Source organism: Poecilia mexicana, unplaced genomic scaffold, assembly GCF_051168715.1.
Source record: "Poecilia mexicana isolate PSO_F unplaced genomic scaffold, ASM5116871v1 scaffold_18, whole genome shotgun sequence".
NCBI lineage: Eukaryota > Metazoa > Chordata > Actinopteri > Cyprinodontiformes > Poeciliidae > Poecilia > Poecilia mexicana.
Window position 1 is genome coordinate 14,238,256 of NW_028263387.1, and position 20,812 is coordinate 14,259,067.

Sequence of the window (20,812 nt, forward strand, 5' to 3'; positions counted from 1 at the left end):
TTGATCTTTCTTTTAAAGATGAGGAATATGATGACAAGGATGTGAGCCAACACAGATGGCATTAGATTCAAATGAACATCTAGTCATGTCGTCCTTTTAAGGCAGAGAAAGGTTTAGAATCCCCAAACCTAACTTATATACTAGCATTTTCAAACTCTTCACAGCTCGCAGTTTAAAGTCTTACATCAGCAGGAGAAAACTGAAAAATGGTGGCAAAGAACATTTGGAGTTGGTGTGTGGACTTTAATTTTTCCTGACTTTTAAAGAGTTGTTCTGTGTGATGTTGTCATGCTGACAAATTAGAGGTGCAGGTGTAATCAATCTAAAGCCTTTTCCAGTTTATGATTTATGCCTTGCTTTGCTGTTATTAGTATGAGGGACTGCAGACTTTCTGCAACTTGAGGACAGCTCAGTCTGAGGGCCAAGTCATTCTAGGAAACAGCAGCTGGTCTAAATGAGCACAGCTTAAATCACCGTTTGCTTTGTTAGTGACTCGAGTCGGAGGGCGGTAAGAGACTAACCGTGCAATACAGTATTTAAAAACAGAAAAGCTTATTCCTATTGCTGCTAAAATATGCATTATGCTAACAATGTTTACTGTTATTTTGATTTCTTTGCATCTCTAGCTTGTTTATCGCAAAAAAAGTCATCCATCCTGCTGAGTTAGGAAAAGCTACGGTAGGTTTCTTTGAGTCAGCTGACTGGCAGTGCACATTGACAGGTTGGGGAGGTGCTGCTCTGCATGACCCCATGCTTTAAACAGCTGCAGAAAAATATTGTTACTCTGCCACTCAATAAAATTACATTAAGCAGCAGGAGTAAAAATATGGACGATTTTGAAATAGTTGTTGAAAAACATATCCAGCAGATAATATGGCTCCACAGTTTATTGCAAATGTATTGCTGCAGAATTTGTATGCACAATATTTATATCACAGAGAAATTGTAAATAATATGAGAGGTTATCATATTCACAAAGAGGGTCAGTCACAAAAGGTCATTGCTAAAGACCCTAGCTGTTCACAGAATGTTGTCTCCAAATATTTTAATGGGAAATTGAGTGGAAGGAAAATATGCAGAAAAAGGAACTGGAATAAATCCAGCTTTGAGAGGATTGTAAAGCAAAATGCATTCAAAAGTTTAAGGCAGATTCATAACGGCATCACCTGACATTGTTCAGTTCAACAACTTCTCTTCATGTCAAAGTAAATTTCGTATTTCCCAGAGTCTGGAGGAAAAGTAGTGAGGCAGAGAATCCTTGAGGTCCTCTTCATAGCTTTGAGTCAGTGATGACTTGGGGACCCATGGCATCTGCTGGTGCTTGCTGCCAGTCACCATAAAGATGTGTTTGGTCATTTAGAGGACGTTCCTATCCCGGGTACCAGTGACAAATTACTAAGGTGTGAGTGGATTCATCATACAGAAACATTGCAATGTGTCCAGATTACAAAAACTCCTAACCTCAGTTTTGTTAAGTTTATGCTCATTAATTTTTATTATTCATTTATTTACATAAGATTAAAATTCCAGTTGCTTCCACAGCATGTTGGCTTTGCATTGTGCATTTATGTAAATTAATTTATAGCCTCCTGTTTTTTTTTTTTTTTTTGTAGATATTTAATATTTTTGGTATAATACTCAGACTTTACGGATTCTAAAAAAATCTATTTTAACCTAAGTAATGAGAGCAGTTTGGCCTTGTTGTAATTATTCTGTTCAGCTTTTGTGCACAGTCCAATTACTGAATTAATTGGCCAGTGCACAAAAGCCTCGTTAGACTTAAATTCATGTCATTAATAGCCTTTAATATCCAGTTTGACTTGCGCTGCTTTTCAAATGCTTCTGTAAAGGAAAATGTGTGTCTATATGGTTCCAGGAAACGCATTTAATTCAAAGAAAAACAGAATAATAGACAGTACGGCTAGTCGATTTCGAAAGTGTTTTCAGTGATTATTTGAAAAAGATGGTAATTTTCACCTTCAAGTATATTTTTACATTCTTGGAAAAATATTACGTTCCTTTTCAAGTAACTAAATAGTGTTACGAATGTTTGTGATGGAAAATAAAATGAAGAATTGTGTTTCCCCTCTTCTTGTGTTGGCCGTCTCCCCTCGTTGAGACTGCGATCACTTTGCAGATGGTCAGCCCCGAGCTGAGCCCGTCTCTCTCTCTCTCTGTGTGTGTGTGGATGTGTGTATGGCTTGAAAATGAAAATCATCAGTATTCCTCTCACTCCGGAGGAATTAGCTGCCAGAACAGTGCTTTTTCTGTCAACTTTGATCCCAGCTCTCCTCTCCGGACCAGTAAGGTAGACAACAAACTGCACTCCTGATAGCTCGTTAATGGAGCGATGAGGGGCTCGCAGCCTCAGGCAGAGTTCGGTGGGGATCACATGCACAAGGGGAGAGAAGGAGCGCAGCACATAGCTCAACCTTTCACACTTTCCCAATGTTTTCTCACTGCTTTAATCAATTCCTGTCTGCTATAGAGAAAAACTAATAAATTAGCTCGCCCTTCGGCTGTGAAATTAATATAGTGGTCAAATCCAGTTGTTGTAGTAACCAGTAGATGCCTGAGTCTACAATATGGTGTTTGAGATAATGATAGTGGTGACTAATGGTTCCTGTCACAGACTTTTTTTTTTTCTTCAAAAGCCCGGCAATCGACTTTGAAATGCCACAGAGCATTAATCTTTGATATTTAAGAATCTTAATTTTAATTTAACAGGATATTAACAGATGACATTAAGCTTTAATGACACCAAACATCAACTCACCTCAGATCCTCGGACGTCGGCACCTGGATCAGCGGAGTCTCCACCGAGTGTCCAAACACGGCACCTTCAGAACCTGCCGATGAAATTCAATCTCAGAATTCAATTCAGAAAATTTGACTGTTTTTGTAGAGCTTAGCTTTGCTTTACCAGGTTTAGGCCTTTCAAAAGCTGATTATATTGTTTAGACCATCACCTTTCAATTTTATTATGTTGAACTGAATATAGAGCATAAACTTGGAGGCAACTAAAATTGGATGTCTGTCCCATATTCCTGTTGCGTAAATGAAGTCACAGAGGGTGGAGAGTGTTCTGGTTCCAAGTCTGAAATCTGTGGGATTTGCTCTATATTTCTATTTAATGCTGTAAAAAAAAATTATATTTTGCAGTATTTTACAGCAACTGGTTCAATGACATCGCAACCATCAGAAATCAATCTTATTGTAGAAACAGAAGATGCCATTGTTTCTGATATCAAACTACTAGTAAATGCATCTCTCTGCAGGGATGACAGGACAAAAACTATAATTTGTAGTGGTAAATTGTCTCTCTAAAGTGCAGGATGTAGTAAGATTCAACAGAGGCATGTCAGTGACATAATGACTTTGCTCCATTCTGCACAACAAATGAATCTGTGTAAAGAACAAGTCCTTGCACTGTGATGTAAGATGCCTAAAATATCTTTGTGTGCATATACCAAAATAGTTTTCAAATTTACATTTAGGGTAGCTGTAAGTTGTTGTCAACTAGTTTATCAGGTTTGAGAATTTTGAAGAACAAATCGTGTCCAAAATATCTAATTTCTACTCAAAGAATCCATTTTTTTTTTTAATTCAAAGTGCACAATTGTGTCTCGTTTGAAATTCAGGTGAGACTGCTTTAAAGTTTACCTGTGACGGTAAACTTTTCTGTTGTCATTGTGACTTCTTCCTCATCTGCAGAGAACAGGAGTCTACCACCATCACTGCTTCGCACCTCCAGCCTCTGACACTGAGCCTCCACACCTTCAGGACCTACACACAGAAAAATTAACATTTTAACTCTGGGTGATAGCAAACTACACTTTTATTTTTATGTGTAGTTTCTGCCACACATAAATTGTACTTCAACGGTAAAGTTTGTAGTTTGAACAATTTCTTGTACATTAATTAAATTTTTTAAACTTTTTAAAACCTGTTCCAGCAAGACATTGGTCCAAAAAAAGTACATCAAAACTTGTTTTGAAATGATTAAACAGAGAATATGAAACTCCAAAGCACTGATCCCAACCTCATTGAAATGTAATTTTTACTCAAAAGCAGAATAAGCAGAGAAATGCAATCGCTGAAAAGGATTTTGTACAACAAGAATTCTGAAATATGTGGCCACGATAAACTGTGTAGCTGGGGTGCAACTCACCAAGGAACATTTTAATCAAATAAATTGGTAGAAAAATGCATACATTTGGAGCTGTATCTATAGTTACTGTGACATTCATGTTCATAATAAGAACAGAAGGTGATGGACTATTTAGTTTTACAATGATTACACAAATCAGTACATAACTCTGCTCATATCACCTTGTCTCCTGTTCTTCAGAGTTTTACATTCTTCCAGATGTGGATGAATACATTTCTAATGGCTACATTGTACCATCGACTGGCCTTCAGAGGGGAAAAAAATGGCTCTGATTTTTAAAGAAAGGTCAAGCTTGACCACAATGTGTCATATCAACAGTCTTATCAGATTAGCATCAACGTTCTACTTATGTTGACAAAGATCAATAGCTATTAATGTTAAGAAGCAGGTCATTTGTTCTCCAGTGGTCATTAATCACAGTAATTGGTAATTTGGTCATTTAGGCTGACTGATGGTTGAACTTAATGGTAAGATGAATCTACTGCCCTTTTATTAAGTGGCTTAGGGGTTATTATTTGTAAAGAAAAAAAGAGAATAACGCAACAAACTGAAAGGGAGACTTCGGATTAAAAATACTAATAAGAAACGGACACCAAGAAATCTGTTTAACCTCAATCTGAAACTTGAACAGCAAATCGGTTTTTTTAATCAGTGAAAACATAATTATTAATCGCTTTCAGATCATGCAGAACACAATATTTGGTGAGGAAGCATTTACTGTGGCTGGGAGTCAATAAGTCAGCTCTTTCATTACCAATGAGGCGTTTAAAAATGAAGTCACAGAAGCACGGAGCTCCAAGAAGCTCTTTAGAAAGGAAACTGCGATTTTCTACAACGTGTAGACACATATCAGAGGTTCCTTCAGATTGAGTACACTATAGTTGGCCTGTTTTATCATTTTCAGCTTTCAAACTGTCCTACAACAAACTCAATTTCAACATGTTTCCAACCTTTTCTTAAATCTCAAAGTTAAGGTAATAATCTACATTTTATGGGAGATGCAGACAAAAGAGCTGATTCTGTAGAACTAGACACATAAACCAAGATGGTCATCAATATAAAGGTACAAAATAAAAATAAAAATGCCAACATCATAATCCTGCTCTTTTTAGCTGCATTACAGCTTTACAAAAATTGGATAGAAGAAATGGCCACACAATTCTGATCAATACATGCATATTCAATAAATTAGGATACATCTTCTGACAAGGCTCATTTTTCAGATTAAAGGTACATTTAAACAGGAGTAATGCATACTCTTCATCAAGACCACATTTATGGATTAAAAAAAAAAAAAAAAATCAGTTTTACCATCTTAATCTAAGAAGTTTAATATTAGGTTTTCATTAGCTACATAAAAAAAAAAAAAATCACGAACCAAAAATGAATTAGTAATGGGTTTCAGTTGGTGAATCGAGTTACTGAAATAAATGGACATTTTAACATTAATTCTAATTCGTTGAACACGACTATGTTAATATTCAGTCAGGCACTGCTGGAATAATAATTAGCTGAAACTGGGAACTCACCCACTGTAAGCTGACCGGTCAACTGGCCTTGGTGGTTTCTGGCATTCAGCGTTACATTCTTTTCTGACTGCAAGACCAACAATCTGTCCTGGATGGGCATAAAATGGAGACACCACACATTATAAAATGAGTGTTTAAAGTCACTTGAAGTGTACGATAAAAACATCTCACCCTCAGACTTAGATTTTGAGGTCTCAAGACAAAAAGAAGTTGGTGGGGGAGCCAAAGATGTGACAAGTGTAGGCGTCTACGTCTTTTAACTAAAGACTCTTAAGATGCAAACCTGTTCTGCTGCCTGGCAGCTTTGTATTTAGTAATTTTCTGGCTTTTTGACATTTGAATGATGGCACATTTCTGTGTCACTGTGTGAATACTGATCAGGCTCCGAGTCCAGGCAGCTATTTTATCTCAGACATTTCTGCAAAAAGCAGCTCACAGTGCAGGGAATAATTTCAGGTTGTGACATTTTGTTTTGCAAAATTGTCCTTTTTAGCCACTTTTATAGATCGTCAGTGTGCATGAAATGGAGAATAAGAGGGCAAAAATGATTATTTACATTTTAATTTAGTATTCATGTATTCATATTAGTGAAACTGAAGGTGTGTAACCATGTTTGTGTATGCCAAAAGATGCGCAATAATTAGAAATATCATTGCAGTCTGCTCTTTTAATCATTCGAGAGTTGGTGGATGGATATGCTTAACTCGGCAAAATTGTTTAAATGTCTCTGTTGTCTGAAAAGACTGTTTCATAGAAAGTCAAAATCTTTGATACCATTGAGATTTGATGATGTTGTCGAGACAAAAATTGATTCATGTAAAAAAACCGACAGATCTGAAAGCTCATTGACAGAGCGACTAATTTTAATCTGGTTTCCAAACAACATGTGAAGGTTATTCTATTGATTTTCAAGCATCTGCAGGCAGCAAAGCAAACGGCAACACAAAAGCCTGTCACAGTATCATAAAAAAAATGCTACAATTTCACCACAGAGACTAGACAGAGAGTCTACTGCAACAGGGCATATAAACTACGGTGGCAAAGAGAAAATAGAACAAATCGCTTGGAAACTCCTCAGCAAGTGCACAAAAATATTTTTCACAGCATAAAGCTTAAATTAGATAAGCAGCACTCGATTCAGATTTCATTCAAGGCGTCTCACATTGATGGATTCCAACCAGAGGCAAAAACAAGTTGAGATAATGAAATGGTCATTTTAAACTGGTAGGAGTCTAATCTACTTATATTCCTGTTCATTTGTCTTTAGTGTTCCTCTATATATTGAATAAACTCACACAGTTCCAAAGCTTATGCTTTCAATTTGATGGAGGCCTTTTATCCTAAACAGTGCAGTAGGTTTTGTTTAAAAAAAAAAGACTGAAAAAAAACAAGTTATAAATGACATCCACTTATGACAATGAAAAGCCTTTGTTTTTATTATGAAAGGGAACAAACATGAACATGGGGATTTTAATTTATCATGCAATTAATTGATGTACCGCTTATTGTGACAGGTCTGATTAATACTAATACATTCATTAAGATAGTTAAAATAAAATCTATATATTTAATCTGATTTTGAAGCACAAACTTATAAAGATGTGTTCAACTTACTTGTAGTTCTTACTGGAGAGTGTTTCTTTTTGCACTTTTCTATTCTTTAAGGAGTTATTTCTTTATTTCCATAAATATGATTTGGACTAAAGCAAGAAATTTTACATATTGTAACTGAAAGCTCAAAACAAAAGGAAATGCACTGACCTATGGCATAAATTAGCATAAAGAAAATATGTTGGTGTATTTGAAACTCTGCTCGGCTTTCTGACGATAAGACTTATTCTGACTTTAGAGGAAGCGTGGAGGGATTTCAAAACACAGGCATCCTCGCAATTTGACAAAAATTCACCTCTTTATCCCCGGATTTACAGTTCCAAATATTGCTACCTGATGCTATGTGAGGTGTGAGGAAAAGTTTAGCAAATGCTAATGTTATATGGCAACCCTAAAGGTTCATCTAATTGTGTCCGAGGGGTGCTAATTATTGCCTCAAGTGTGCTATTATCTCAGCTTTATGCTGCATAAAACTTCGCAAAGGTCATTTGGTTCATGTTTATTATCTGCTTGCTTCTTTAATAAAAAAAAATGCAAGATTTGATACAAACAACTTTACCAAGGGAGTGCAGCATCATAAAGAAATTAGCATTCTTGATTTATGGTGCTCCTTTAAAGAGTTTATAGGCCTTAAAGCGGTTTCCCCCAGGGGCTTTGTTGGAGAGGTTCTTGCTCTTCCAAACTCTAAGATCACATAAAAGCATCTTCAGTCACCGTTTCTGTTCCAGAAGGTCAACTTGGGATCAAAGAGAAAGCACATAAATGTGGAGAGTGTAGGTGCACAGCGACTGAATCAGACTGAAAATTTACTTGAGCAACGGATGCTTCCCCGCATATAAACAACATCTCAGCCAAAAGCAAAAGTGTGGCACGTCACTTCAAGAAGTCAGTTTAAAGGAAAGCAGTTGCATGCGACGCTGCTAATTCAGACAGCGAGCATTAAATTAAACGCAGAGATTCAAAGGGGAGAAAGATTGCCACTCAGGATTTAGCAGCATTAATTTGTGCAGAAATTCATTTGTATTTTAATCATTTTCTGTCAAAGCAAAAACATTTCCTATTTTTACAAGGATTGTTTACATTTTAATTTCTTCATTTAAATCACTTTAGTACCCAGGATGCTTAATAGGTTTGCACACACACACAGTGGGTAAAATAAATATTCAACAGTTCACATGTTTCTTATGAGGTAACTGAAACATGTAAACTTAAACACACTTCAAAGCAGAAGTGCGTTTAATAGTTTGCAGAAAAAGCATTTTTGTGGTGATTACATCAAAACCTCATTTATGAAGAAACCTAAATGCTGAACTTGTGTTCAATTCTGTCTCGTTCTTCCACACAAACTGTCTTTGACTCTGAAAGGTTTTGAAGGTAATTTCTCTGCAATCTTAAGTCCTTTCCATAGATTTTGTTCAGTTGGATACAAGGTGACCTGGCTTTTCCAGCCATGTTTCATGATGAAAGATGTTTCCTAAGTTCCCCTAAATGATGTCTTTGGGATTTATCATCACTCAGATGCTTATAAAGAACGTCCCAGTACATTTCTCCGTATAGCGTCTGCCAGTACCATATGCTGTAGCATGATGTTTCACCTGTTAGCATTGTGTTTGTAGGCTAACGATTCTTCCTTCCAACAGACCAGATGACATTCTCCCAGTATTTCTAGAGCTTGTCCAAAGCTGCTACAGCAAACTTTATACAACTAAACATGCTTCATCTTCAGCAGTGGAGACCTGCACAGTGATTTTGGCCATTACAGTAGAGTGCATTACTTTCACCTGTCATTTCTAGGTTTTTTTTATGCTCTATGCAAGTGCACGCTTTCGCTCCTGTACAGCTCGTTTGATTATTCTTCTGAATCCTGTCAGAGATCCAACAAGCGGCATTAAGTCACAGCCATTTTATAGTGAAATTTTCTTCCTTTTACTTTTGGATTGTGTTTCCAATACCACTCACTGGAACATTAAGTAGTTTAGAAATGAAGCGCCATTTGTAATGACAAGCCTTTATGTAGGCCATTAGTTTTTATTAAATAAGCCGATATACAAACATGCTGTTCTTATTTTTTCTTTAATTATGTAAAGCACCTTGAAATGCCTTGCTGCTGAAATGTGCTATACAAATAAAATTTGATTGATTGGATGGGAATTTTATGACAATGACCCCATTAAAATTATTCAAACCGAGACGAGCGTTGATGTGTTCAATACTTATGTCACTCACTTTCTCTGCAGCCTAATATGAAACTCTTCCTTGCAGTGAAACGCAACAGTGTTAGCCAGCTCAAACTGATTCCAGAATGACGGCTTTTCAGCTTGGAGACTTTAACAAGCCTGTATTTTAAACTGTCTTTTCCAGCAGGAAAATTAGGAATACAGCTCACCGTCTTCTCTGGCAGCCGTCAAGCAAGCAAGGCGAGAACGACTGAAGTAGAAAAGGTTAATACCTTTGCAGGGAACCTGCAGCTGTTCACAGATCAGTCAGACAATAATAAGAGCTAGCAACTTGATCAACTATTTGGGCAAAGTTGCCTCATTTTACCATTTTTAAAAATAATAATCTGGTTTTAATGCAATGAAATCATTTATAAACTCACCTGCATTTTAAATTGTAATTAAAGTTTGTTGGAGAAGGGGCTGAATATTAAAATATGTTTTTATTTCAGGCAATGAACATAAAAATCAAACCTAAAACCAGAAATATTTCATATGTGCATAGTGAATAAAACTGCAAAGTTAAAATATTAAAGTGCCTGGATCTCTGCAGCTGCCTTCCTAATAAAAGTTTTTAAAAATGCATAAAATCTCCTGACTGGAGAAATTCAAGCAGAAGTATTTAATAGTAACGTGGCACCAAGTACTTAAGTACAGAACATTCTGTTTTTCCCCTTTAGCGTCAACTGGAAGGGTTTATAAGGTGCAGCTCCATTAATAGTTTAAACTTTATAGACGTTCAATTTAGCATAAATTGCGCTATGACTGAAATTTATACACCTGTTAACTAAAACTAGAATGGCAATGAACACAAACCCTCACCAGTCTGCAGAATAGTGTTTTTCAAAGAAGTATTTCATATTTTGTCACATCCTAATCACAAACATTGATGCACTTTCTTGGGGTTTAACATGATAGACCAACACAAAGTGGTGCATCATCATTCAGAGATTTTCCATATGCTACTTCACTCTAGTTTTTCATATTCTTTAAAGACAGTTTGAGGTTTTCTCCACCTTGTTTTGTTCCGTCACATAAAATCCTAATAAAATTCATTAAAGTTTGTGGTTGTAATGTGAAAAACCTCAAGTGTTAATACCTTTGCAGGACACTCCATCATAAAAGCTCTTGAAATCTCATTTTCTTTGTGAAATGCTTTTGCATAGACTGAAACAAAGGGAAAACTACTTGCTCTGAGATTGGTAACTAAATCTAGTCAACCAAGACTCGTCTCCTTTTCTCTTTGCTCTCAAATGTTTAAGGAAAAATTAGTTGGGTAGCTTCAAGAATGGTTTCTTACTTGGTTTATTTTTGGGTATTAAAAGATCTTAAAATTTCAAATCGGAAAGCTTCATTTGTTTTTTTGGTACTTAACTTCATTTAGATGTCATAAAAACCTCTTCAAACATGATAGAAAAACACAGGCTTTAAGAGATGATGTCATTTCCTGTTTTGTTCATCTTCATGTTGATGCACTAACAGTTTTGTATTTCAGTTATGGAAATACTTAAAAATTTAAGTAAACTAAACAATTAAAATGTAAGACAACATAATGTCTTAAAAAGTGTTGTGAGAGGACAGTTTAAAAATTTAACTGTAATTAAAACATTTTATGTTCAGAAATAATTAGAACGCCACATTTATTCTCACCTAAAAGAAAAACAAAGCTAAAATTACACAGGTGTACCAAAACAATATTTGCTGTAAGCCAAACAGCATTCTAAGAAAAGAAAAAAGCAAAATCATGCAAACCTAAGCATGAAGGAGGAAATGTCATGATCTGGGGATATTTTACAGCAGCAGAACTTTGACAGCTCAAAAGTCTGGAGGCTGCAGCTTGGTATTTTACATTTCTCTTACACTGCACGGCTATGTTCCCTGCCACTTTTGCTATTGGTTTCCTATTTCAAGGATGATTACTACAGTAAAACAAATCAGGGAATTGATCTCTTCGGTGTGATTGACCCGAGTTACTCATCGAGTTTCTTGTGCAAATGCCTGCCGGTGGAAGATAAGAGGGCAACTCAGAGCAACGTTTGTAAAAGAAGACAGTAAAAATGCCCACAGGTTGTTCTGCAACAGGAGTAGACCACTGGGACTGCCCTCCAAACGTTAGGTGGAGGCTGCGCTCTCATCCGTTACTAAAAATATAAACGAGCAAGTCATTTGACTCAAACTGGCATAATCTAACTCATTTCTAACTCTGCTGTGGCAAATTGGACCCACGACTGAGCAACTTCCCCAATCGACGTTCCTAAAATTCAAATTAGCAGGGAAGCCCCTGCTTCCAGAGCTTGAAATTGCTTGCAGCGCCATGCCTAATCACTGAAAAGGAGGATGATCCAACAGAGAGTCTGATTTGCGTGGGAGCAGGAAATGTGGATCAACTTTTATGTGGAAACTGAGCTGGATATTCTTACTAAGCATCAAAGAAGGAAAAAAAAAAAAGGGGAGTAGGAACTGGAAGCAAAAGGATTTACTGCAGGGGCTTGATTGGAAATCCAGTAAGCAGCTTCATGTCCACCCCCCATTCTATAGTTCCTATAATGTCCTGGTGATGGGAGGAGGGGGCGTCTGCTGGAGGACGGCAGGACGTGAGTGGACAAAGGTGAGGAGAATGTCTCCAACATAAGCCAACTTCAAAGGGCTACTTGATTTGGCCTTTGCTGATCATGGATTGATTGAAATTCATCCACTCTGAAACTCCAAACGATCAATGCCCGTCTTCTGCTTCGGGAAAAGTCTTTTCATGTTTGTTTCAGAGATGCGATTAAAGAGATCTTCACATTGGTGAGCAACGACGGCTACTTACCCTTCTGGACTGGATCTCGCTCACATACAGAGGCATCTGGAACTCGCCGACTCCCTCCAGGTGAAGGCCGTCCTGGTTCAGCTGCAGTTCGCCCATCCCGTCCTGTAACACAACAATCAGTGACACTGGGATGGGCTGTGCGGATTGTACCGTTTTTGATTCAATCACAGCTTTGTAGAAAGCAACTGCATTATGATTGAGAACAAACCAAGTGACACATTTTCATGTTTTATTGTTGGCAGCTGTAGTAGTGATAACATTAATCCATAAACGTACAAGTATTTGGCACAGCTGAAATCTGACCATTATTTTCCATTTTAAAAGAAAGATCAGGTAGTTGAGGTTGAAAATGTTAATTTTGAGCAGAAACTCTTTGTTGCACCTTCTCAATGCAACCAATGTAAAAATTGTTGTACTGTGAGGTGGAACAGCGATGTTTTTAGCAGGTTCAAGTATTTTTCTCGGGTTCAGCCTCCGTGACTGGATCATCTTCAAACATGTCAACCAATTTTCTGTCATTTGAGGGTAACAGACCAAGTCTTCTTCCAGAACTTTGATTGGTGACACATTCAAATGCAAACCCAAGTACAGTTGATTGAACTGATGTTTAATTCTGGCTTCATCAAAATACTTCAACTAAATCTCCATATCTCTTCCTTAAACCCTGCACAGGTCACTCCTATCATAGTGTATGATGGAAGATGCCCCACTTGTTACAGCAGCAGGATGTCAATCAGATTTTTCAGTGCAACTATGACTGGACAGTCCGTTTTGGGTTTTAATACACTCATCATTAAAGTTAGACTCTGAAAAGCAGCAGAGGATGATGAGGTAACGGAGAGCAGCAGAACTGCTTGTTAGGCAAAAGACAATAACCAGAAATCTGCCACATTCAGACTGCAAACTTTCCAGCCACTGCTTGATATTCCATCGTCATCCTTGATTGAGGCCTTAATTAGCAGTGTGAATGTTGGTCAATCCAAAAACTCCTGTCAAATATTTTTAATCCTGGGAAAGAGAAAGCAGCAGCAGTCTCCATGTTCAAGAGGTTTCCAGGTCTCATCTCAGGCAAGACGTTTTAGAATATTTAGAACCACCTTAATGGGCATTTTTCATGTCCTTAAATGACATCAATTTTTTCCAGTTCTGCTCAAATTCACCAATTTTGATTCACAGGCAAAAGGTCACAGTCTATAGATATTCTCGCAGTCTGGTTTTCTAGTTAGCACGGCTCATTAAGACTCAGTGTTCTCAGTTAACACGAACAGGAATGGGTTTTTTTTTATTATTATTATTTTGAGGCCTAATTTAACAGCTCTCATTAAACTCATTTCAGTTTCGCTCACATTTTCAGATAAAATTCAAACAGATAAGCAAGAGTCTTTACACATGCAGCAACCGGATACTAGTATTACAGAAAGATAGTGGTGTAAAATGTTTCCCTTAATCCTGTATTCCTAATTTTTTTTCCCCACACGTTTGAAAAAATGAAACCAATGTAAAAATTAATCAAAAACACAAGTAACCAAAAATGTATTTTTGGTTACTTGTGTTGTCTGATTAATTTTTACAATGGTTTCATTTTATTCTTAAATAAAGGCGTTTATTAAGAGGGAGAGAGAGAAAAAAAAAATTTGAAACTTACAATTTTGACTCACTCATCTTAGAATTGTTCCAGTTCAGCCACATTGGAAAGTTTTCAACCATGAACAGCCTTTTTAAGTTTACGCTACAGCATTGCATCGGGATTCAGATCAGAACTCTGATTAGGTCACTCAACTTGTTTTTCTGCAGCTATTAAGAAGTTATTAGCTATTGTGTTTTGGATCATTGTCCTGCTGCAGAATCCAAGTTAATTTCAGCTTGAGGTCTCGGACATTCAGGATTTTTAGCAGAAATCATGGTTTCATTCATCGCAGCAAGACTTCCAGGTTCTGAACCAGTAAACCAACCAGAGACCCTCATATTTTTCTGGCATTTTTCTGAAATGCAGTTACTTTTTTCACCAGATCTAATGGGACACATTCTAGAGAGTTTAACTTTTGTCTCATCAGTTCAAAGACTGTTTTCTTAAACGTAGTGGGGATTGTCAAGAAGAGTTCTGGGAACATCGAGACGAGTCTTAATGTTTTTTGTTCCTCTGCAGTGGTTTTCATCCTGGAACCCTGCCATGCAGGCCATTTTTGCCCAGTCTCTTTTTTTAAGGTTTACAGACTGATAGAGTTTAATGACTTTCTTTCGCATTCATTCCTGAATTTGTTTGGATGTCAGAATGATGCCAAGCTTTAGAAGCTTTTGGCGTATTTCACTTTATCAGGCTGGTCCTACGATTGAGAACAGGTGTGGGAGTAATCAGGCCTGAAAGTGAACTCAGGTGTGATAAATCATGTTTTAACATTCAACCCATCACTCCTTTACACAGGTCAGTGCAAGTTTGGATTATTTTCCTCCCTTAATGACAAACATCATTTAAAAACTGCATTTTGTGTTTATTCATGTCTTCTTTGACTAACATTTGAATTGGCTTGATGTGCTGAAACACTAAAGTGTGACAAGCATGCAAAAAAAAAGGAAATAAGGAAGGGGCAAACATTTTTCACACCACTGTATACACAAAACCCATCCATAAAAGTTGCAAATTTTCAGCAACCCAGCTGTTCAGCTTATTCTGACAGATGAGGCAGACTTTTCCCTGTTCAGCTAAAAGGTTTACAAATAAATTGGCTCCATGCTGTTTTTTTAAACATCCAGTCAAAAGGGAAATAAAGCTGCAAAAATAGCAGAAGATAAATGTTAGTTTTACATCACGTCGATTCAGGAAATTATTTTGGTCACAGATAATTCAGCTGAAATTGGACAAGATTACGTCCAGCCCCAGCACAATAAGCAAAGTGTTGTGAGAGGACAGCTTTTGTGAGGTTGTGTATGATGAGATTGGCCCTGAGGGATGTGCTGAAAGGGTATATAGAGCTGTCAGCAGAAATGGATAGAGACAGAAGAATATAGAAGCAGAGCAACAGCAGGGAGAGCTTTATCATACATGAGAGCAGGGAGTGAGGACAGACAGCAGAGCAGAAATCAAAGGAGTGCAGGAGGAGGGTTTGGGTCTTTGTATGTCAGCAGACAGATGCTAAAGTCACTGGAGAAGGGGAGGTGAAGCACTGGATGTGAATGATGCTCCATAGGCAGCATGGGAGTGAAAATAGGACATTGCTCAGAGAGGCGTTACAAAAGAAAAGAAATCGTTAAATTGTCAGGTTGAGAACAAAAATCTACCACACTCAAATGGACATTGTGGACTTTAATATGAATAAAACTGAATGTTTTCATACGAGATTGTTCCCAATTCATTTAGATTTAAGAAAAGAACAGATGGTAAATATTCATTTGAGTGCAGCCCTGGTTAGAAGTTTACAGGCCCTGGTTAGAAGGGCCTGTAGGACTGTGATTTTAATTTTAAACATTAAATATTTTGAGGATTTTTAGAGTAGGATTGTACAACAATCAACCAATAAAACATTTATTGTGGATTTTCTCTAGTTCAAACATGTCAAAAGTGTAACAGCGCTTCAGAAAATAACTTACCCCTTCAAACAATTTTTAAAATCAAATCTAAATCTTTTTTTTGTTGTCGAATGAAAAACATTTAGGGCAACATGTCAGCATGTTGAAAAGTAATTGCCCCCTAAATCTAATCGCTGGCTGTGCCACCGAGAAGCAACAACTGCAGTCAAGCTTTTGTGATAATTGGCAACGAATTCATTATAACGCTGGAAAACAATGTTTCATTCCCACTACATTGTGAAATGCCCCAAATTAAAAAGAAATTCCTGTTCATAATCAAGAGTACATTTATCTCACCTTAATGTCCTTTGAGATAATTTTGATTCTCAATTCATAAAGACAAAATGAATAAATGACAAGATGCAAGAATGAAACACGGGCTGCTCAAACTCTACAACACCTAAAAAGAAGAATTGGTTTTTTAATTTCTACCTTTATGGCATTAGGCCCACAGGGATCTGAAATGTTCACTGAAAAGGCATTTTCCTCATGGCACAGATTGATGGAAATAGCAGAGGCAGTAGCATTGGTCAGGAAAAGTCCCTGCTGCCGTTGGGACATTGTTGACAAAATGGTTAATAGTGTGCATTGTCCCTGAAAATGTCACTGGAGCCCAGAGGAGCTGCTGGTTTTGGTTTCGTCTCAGATTAACAGTCTCCGTGTCAGCAGGTCCAGCTGCCAAGTGTTTTCAGCTCTTTATAAAACGAAGTTTGGCCAAAACCCAAAACATAATATGCAATGTTTAGAAACCTTTTTCAATGTGCTTTTAAAAATGCAGTTTCCCCACCTGGACTTTGTGATGAGGTTAAAGTGAGGAAAGAAACTGATATTCATTAATATACTTGGCACAAAGTGCAACTTGTGTTTGACTTTAAAAGTGTTTGGATATAATGGAAAAAAAAATATCCTCAGAATTAACATTTCAGAATATGACCAATGTGACTTTGAGAGCTAGTATTAAAAACTCAAACTCTTGAGCACAGCATATCAAAAGTTAATTCAACAAATGTCAATTTACATCTTCACTGAAAAAACAAAACGGGTGAGCCAAGTAAATGATCAAATCAAGTTTATCCAAGTTGATACATTAAGTCTATCAAGTTGACATGTTAAAAGTTAAGTTTGACTAATTTAATTTAATTACATGTAACATTTCAACTTTTTTTTTTACATTGGAGCTTCATTCTCTTTAGTATTCTGTCTCAATTATGTCTTTTAAACTGTCCAAATGATGTCTACTAGGACTCTGATTCACTCCTAAATATCACTGTAATGATTTTAAAAAGTAGTAGATTATTATGCCCAAGTGCAACAAAATTTACTTCTTAAATCTCCCACTGCAAGAAATCTTATTTCCTGTATTATAGAGTCACATGTGGAAGAAAAAGGCATTTATTGGTTGAGCAGCAGAGTTGAATGTGTGGTTTCCCTTATGAAAGATTTCTCCTCCACTAGTGTCACATAACTTTAGGTGGAGTCAGTGTGCTGCATCTCCCTCACTGTAAAAACAAAAGATCCTCATCATTGAAGTCAACCTCGATGCAGAAGATGCCTGTCTGAGCTTCTGCAACCTGCGGTAACGCCACTCCTGAAGAGTGCCATTAATTAGGATAGTTAACTAAAGAAAGCAAGACATATCTGCAACTTAAACTTCAATCATCTAATTCAATGACGTTAGACTATTTAGGCAGTGTTTTCATGAACACAACCCAGATACTGACCTCTGGTGCTCAACCAAAAAAATGTTTCTCTCCAAATGTCACACAGTTTAAGGGGCAATAAACTGGCTTTCCTGCTATGTAATATTTATTGTTAACACAAATGTCCTTTGTGAAAAGCGTACCAGCAACATTACTTAAAAAAAAAAAAAAATAAAAAAAAAAAAACACGATTGGTAATCACTGTGGAAAATTTGCTCATGAGGACAAATGGAAGGAAGACATTTGCAAGATATGTAAAGATGTACATTAATGTAGGCATGATGGTAGTTAAAATAGCATTCACATTAACCACCATGACATTATACCAGAATGTAGTTGCATTTGGTTCTGCTTTGACTAGTCGCTGGCTGCAAAACAGAAAAGTAAAATTCCGACAACTGAAAACTTTAACAGAACTCCTATGTAAAAAGTAAAAAAAACTCAATGCCGTCTGTGAGAAACGTTTGAAAATTACCCAACCAAAGCACCAATGCAAAAACTTTTCTCCAAAGGACATGCTGAACTCACCGTTGAAAAATTCATGACCTTAATAATCCAGACAGTGAGGGCCAGGTTTACCATCATGGTGACCAGGAGCAGCAGCAGGAAGAAATAGAGGCATCTCTTTCTCCAGCCGTACAGCCCCACTGGATATACGGCTTCACAGCCCGGACGCTGGAGGTGCAGGGACTGCGAGGCCAGGATAAACTGCTCCTGGGTAATCTAGAAAAGAAACACGCAGAGTAGCCTTTTGTTAGGTGGCTGTCAAGTACATGGTCACTCCTTGCAAAGGCAATCACATGTTGCAAGTGGTCATTACCTTCAAGCACCACCAAATTGGCTCCACACTGAGGAATGGCTGTTATTTTTTTAAGTGGTGACACATCATAAAAAATAAAACGCACCAAAAAAAGTGAGACCTGATTGTTAGCTGGTGGCTGCTGTAGCCTGAAATTTCATTAAATGGCTTCTGAGCTGTAACAAGCCACAGAATGAGAAATGTTTTTATTTTCCTGGTAATCGGATTAGATTGGCACCTAAAAGGGAAACAAATCAATTGTTATAAAAGGAGAACCATTTTAGAAGAAAAGCTGCATCGTTTGTCAAAATTATTGATTACATGCACACTGAAGGGAATAAATTATTATTTTTTGATACATTTTAATTTTGCAATCAAAACTACACATTAATAAAGCACAATTAGTACAAGTCATAAAAGTCTGACCTTTGTATGAAGTTTGGCCACCATAAAAGAGGTCATTTGTATGGATTTAATAACCTGTCACAGCTTTGTTTTCTATGCTAATTGCTTGTTGACATTTTAACGTCTCAAACACGTTACTCTGAATGACAGCTTCCTGCAGCTCACTTGTTTACTTCTCCGCTCATGTTGAAATGTTTAGAAAGTTCCTGCCAATCAATGTCTCATGGGAAAATCTTTCAGTGGTAGAGCAGTAAGCTGGCTTTGTGAAGCTGATGGTTACCACTGGGAATGAGTACAGGTGGGAGATTGCTCCAAGACAGGCATCACATCAGAAGGTTCACAACAAATAATTGGCCAGTTTCTGATAACACAAAAAAAAAAAAAAAAAAAAAAAATCTAAAAAGTTTCAAGATAAGTTTTCAAAATGCTTTTAAATTTTGTACAATTTAAACTCCTAGTGCAATGCTACAGGAAGCACTCGAGAAGGGCAGCTCCGTCCCTCCCCCACCCTTTGCTGGACACTGCTTTTCAGCTGGCTGAAAGAACTGCAGGCTTTCTACCTGAGCAGGTAGCAAATGATGAGCTTTTTATACTAAAGAGGGTTCTTTCTAAAAACTACAACAAAACTGCTGCTGTTAAATTTTACCCGATCTGCTGTAAGTATTTAGTCATTTATAATAAAGCTACTGTGGCAGTACACCATGTGAAAGTTTTACTAGAGACCAAATCAGGATTCCTCAATGTCCTGCAACTTTGAGATGTTTCTGCTTCAACACACTCGAGTCAAATAATGAAGTCATTAGAGATAATAAAGAGGACTCTAGAGAACATGACTGCATTCTGAGGAGGTGATTCATTCATTCGATTATTTTGGACCAGGAACACAAACTTGTAGATTTGTCCCTGGGAAGATACTTTAAGGGAAATTTGAGGATCCCTGGACTAAATTTAAGTTATTTAAGTTGTTGACAGAATCTAATGTTAACACGCGTAGCTTAAATTAAACATTGCAGTTTCCAGCCAAACCTCTGGCTCACAGAGCGTCCTTTCATCTTCCCCACTCAGCTCCTCCAGACTAGTGGCAGCAGCACTTAGCAAACACCTAGTTGACCTGCGAGTCTACTGAGCCACTTCTAGCCCATTGCTCTCAGTTTTAAATGACATGACAAGCGCTGATGTGATGGAGAGTCAAATAGATCAGAAGCTTCTTAAAGACACAGGAGGTCCATTTCAAGGTATCAAATTGTGAAGTTTGTTTCTTTTATGTTTGATATATTGAGAGATTTAATAACTAAAAGGAGTTACTTTCTTGTGCTATAAAACATTATGTACCTGGAAAATACAGAAACACCAACCAAAAAGTTGCCAACATTTCCAAATCCAAACATTAACTTCACTCGGTTCAGTCTTCCTGGTATCTGCCGAAATTGTCACTTTTGTCCCAGTGATATGCAAACATGCAATTAGGTCTTTATACACATTTGTCAAAATACTTTGATACTGTTGTATCAGAATAACTTCCCAGTATGTGCCCATCTCAAAGATTAATGCCATTTTTCCTACATTAATCAAAACAATTCATACTGAACAATGAAAAGCCTGCAGGCCACAGAAAAAACATGCTACAATAAAGCTAAGCTTTGAGATCACAGAAAGCGATGTCAGAGTGAACCTTCTTAGGCAGAGACGAACAGTTCTCTAGCAGATTGTGACCGTAGGCTGACTGTGTGAAAATCCTAATCACAGGGTGCAAGGTTGGTTGAGCTCTGAACTCTTCCACGCAGCTGTTGAAAGGATGAAAATTGGCCCCTTTTTAACTCTTTTCACAGAGAAGCTAAAAGAATCAGTATTTTAAAATCGGGGCAAAATGTCCAGCAGCAACTGAATGCTACTCATACACCCACAGGAGCTGCGATTAATCTATCATGCTGGTGAAAATCTTTTGATTGCTGACACACACATCTATAATTGACACACCTGTGCACAGCTTTTTCCCCTCCTGGAT

General features: G+C 37.2%; 1 protein-coding gene across 1 annotated transcript in view; it reads right to left on the bottom strand.

Moving 5' to 3' along the window:
• The window catches only part of LOC106923585 (zeta-sarcoglycan), a 36,664-nt gene that overhangs the window by 8,995 nt on the left and 6,857 nt on the right, over positions 1-20,812 (bottom strand). The window contains exons 2-6 of the mRNA XM_014996709.2: positions 18,132-18,326; positions 12,340-12,441; positions 5,701-5,788; positions 3,664-3,786; positions 2,777-2,849 (exon numbers count right to left, since the gene is read on the bottom strand). Of these exons, the coding sequence (XP_014852195.2) occupies positions 2,777-2,849; positions 3,664-3,786; positions 5,701-5,788; positions 12,340-12,441; positions 18,132-18,326 (581 nt within the window). The remainder of the gene's footprint in view (positions 1-2,776; positions 2,850-3,663; positions 3,787-5,700; positions 5,789-12,339; positions 12,442-18,131; positions 18,327-20,812) is intronic.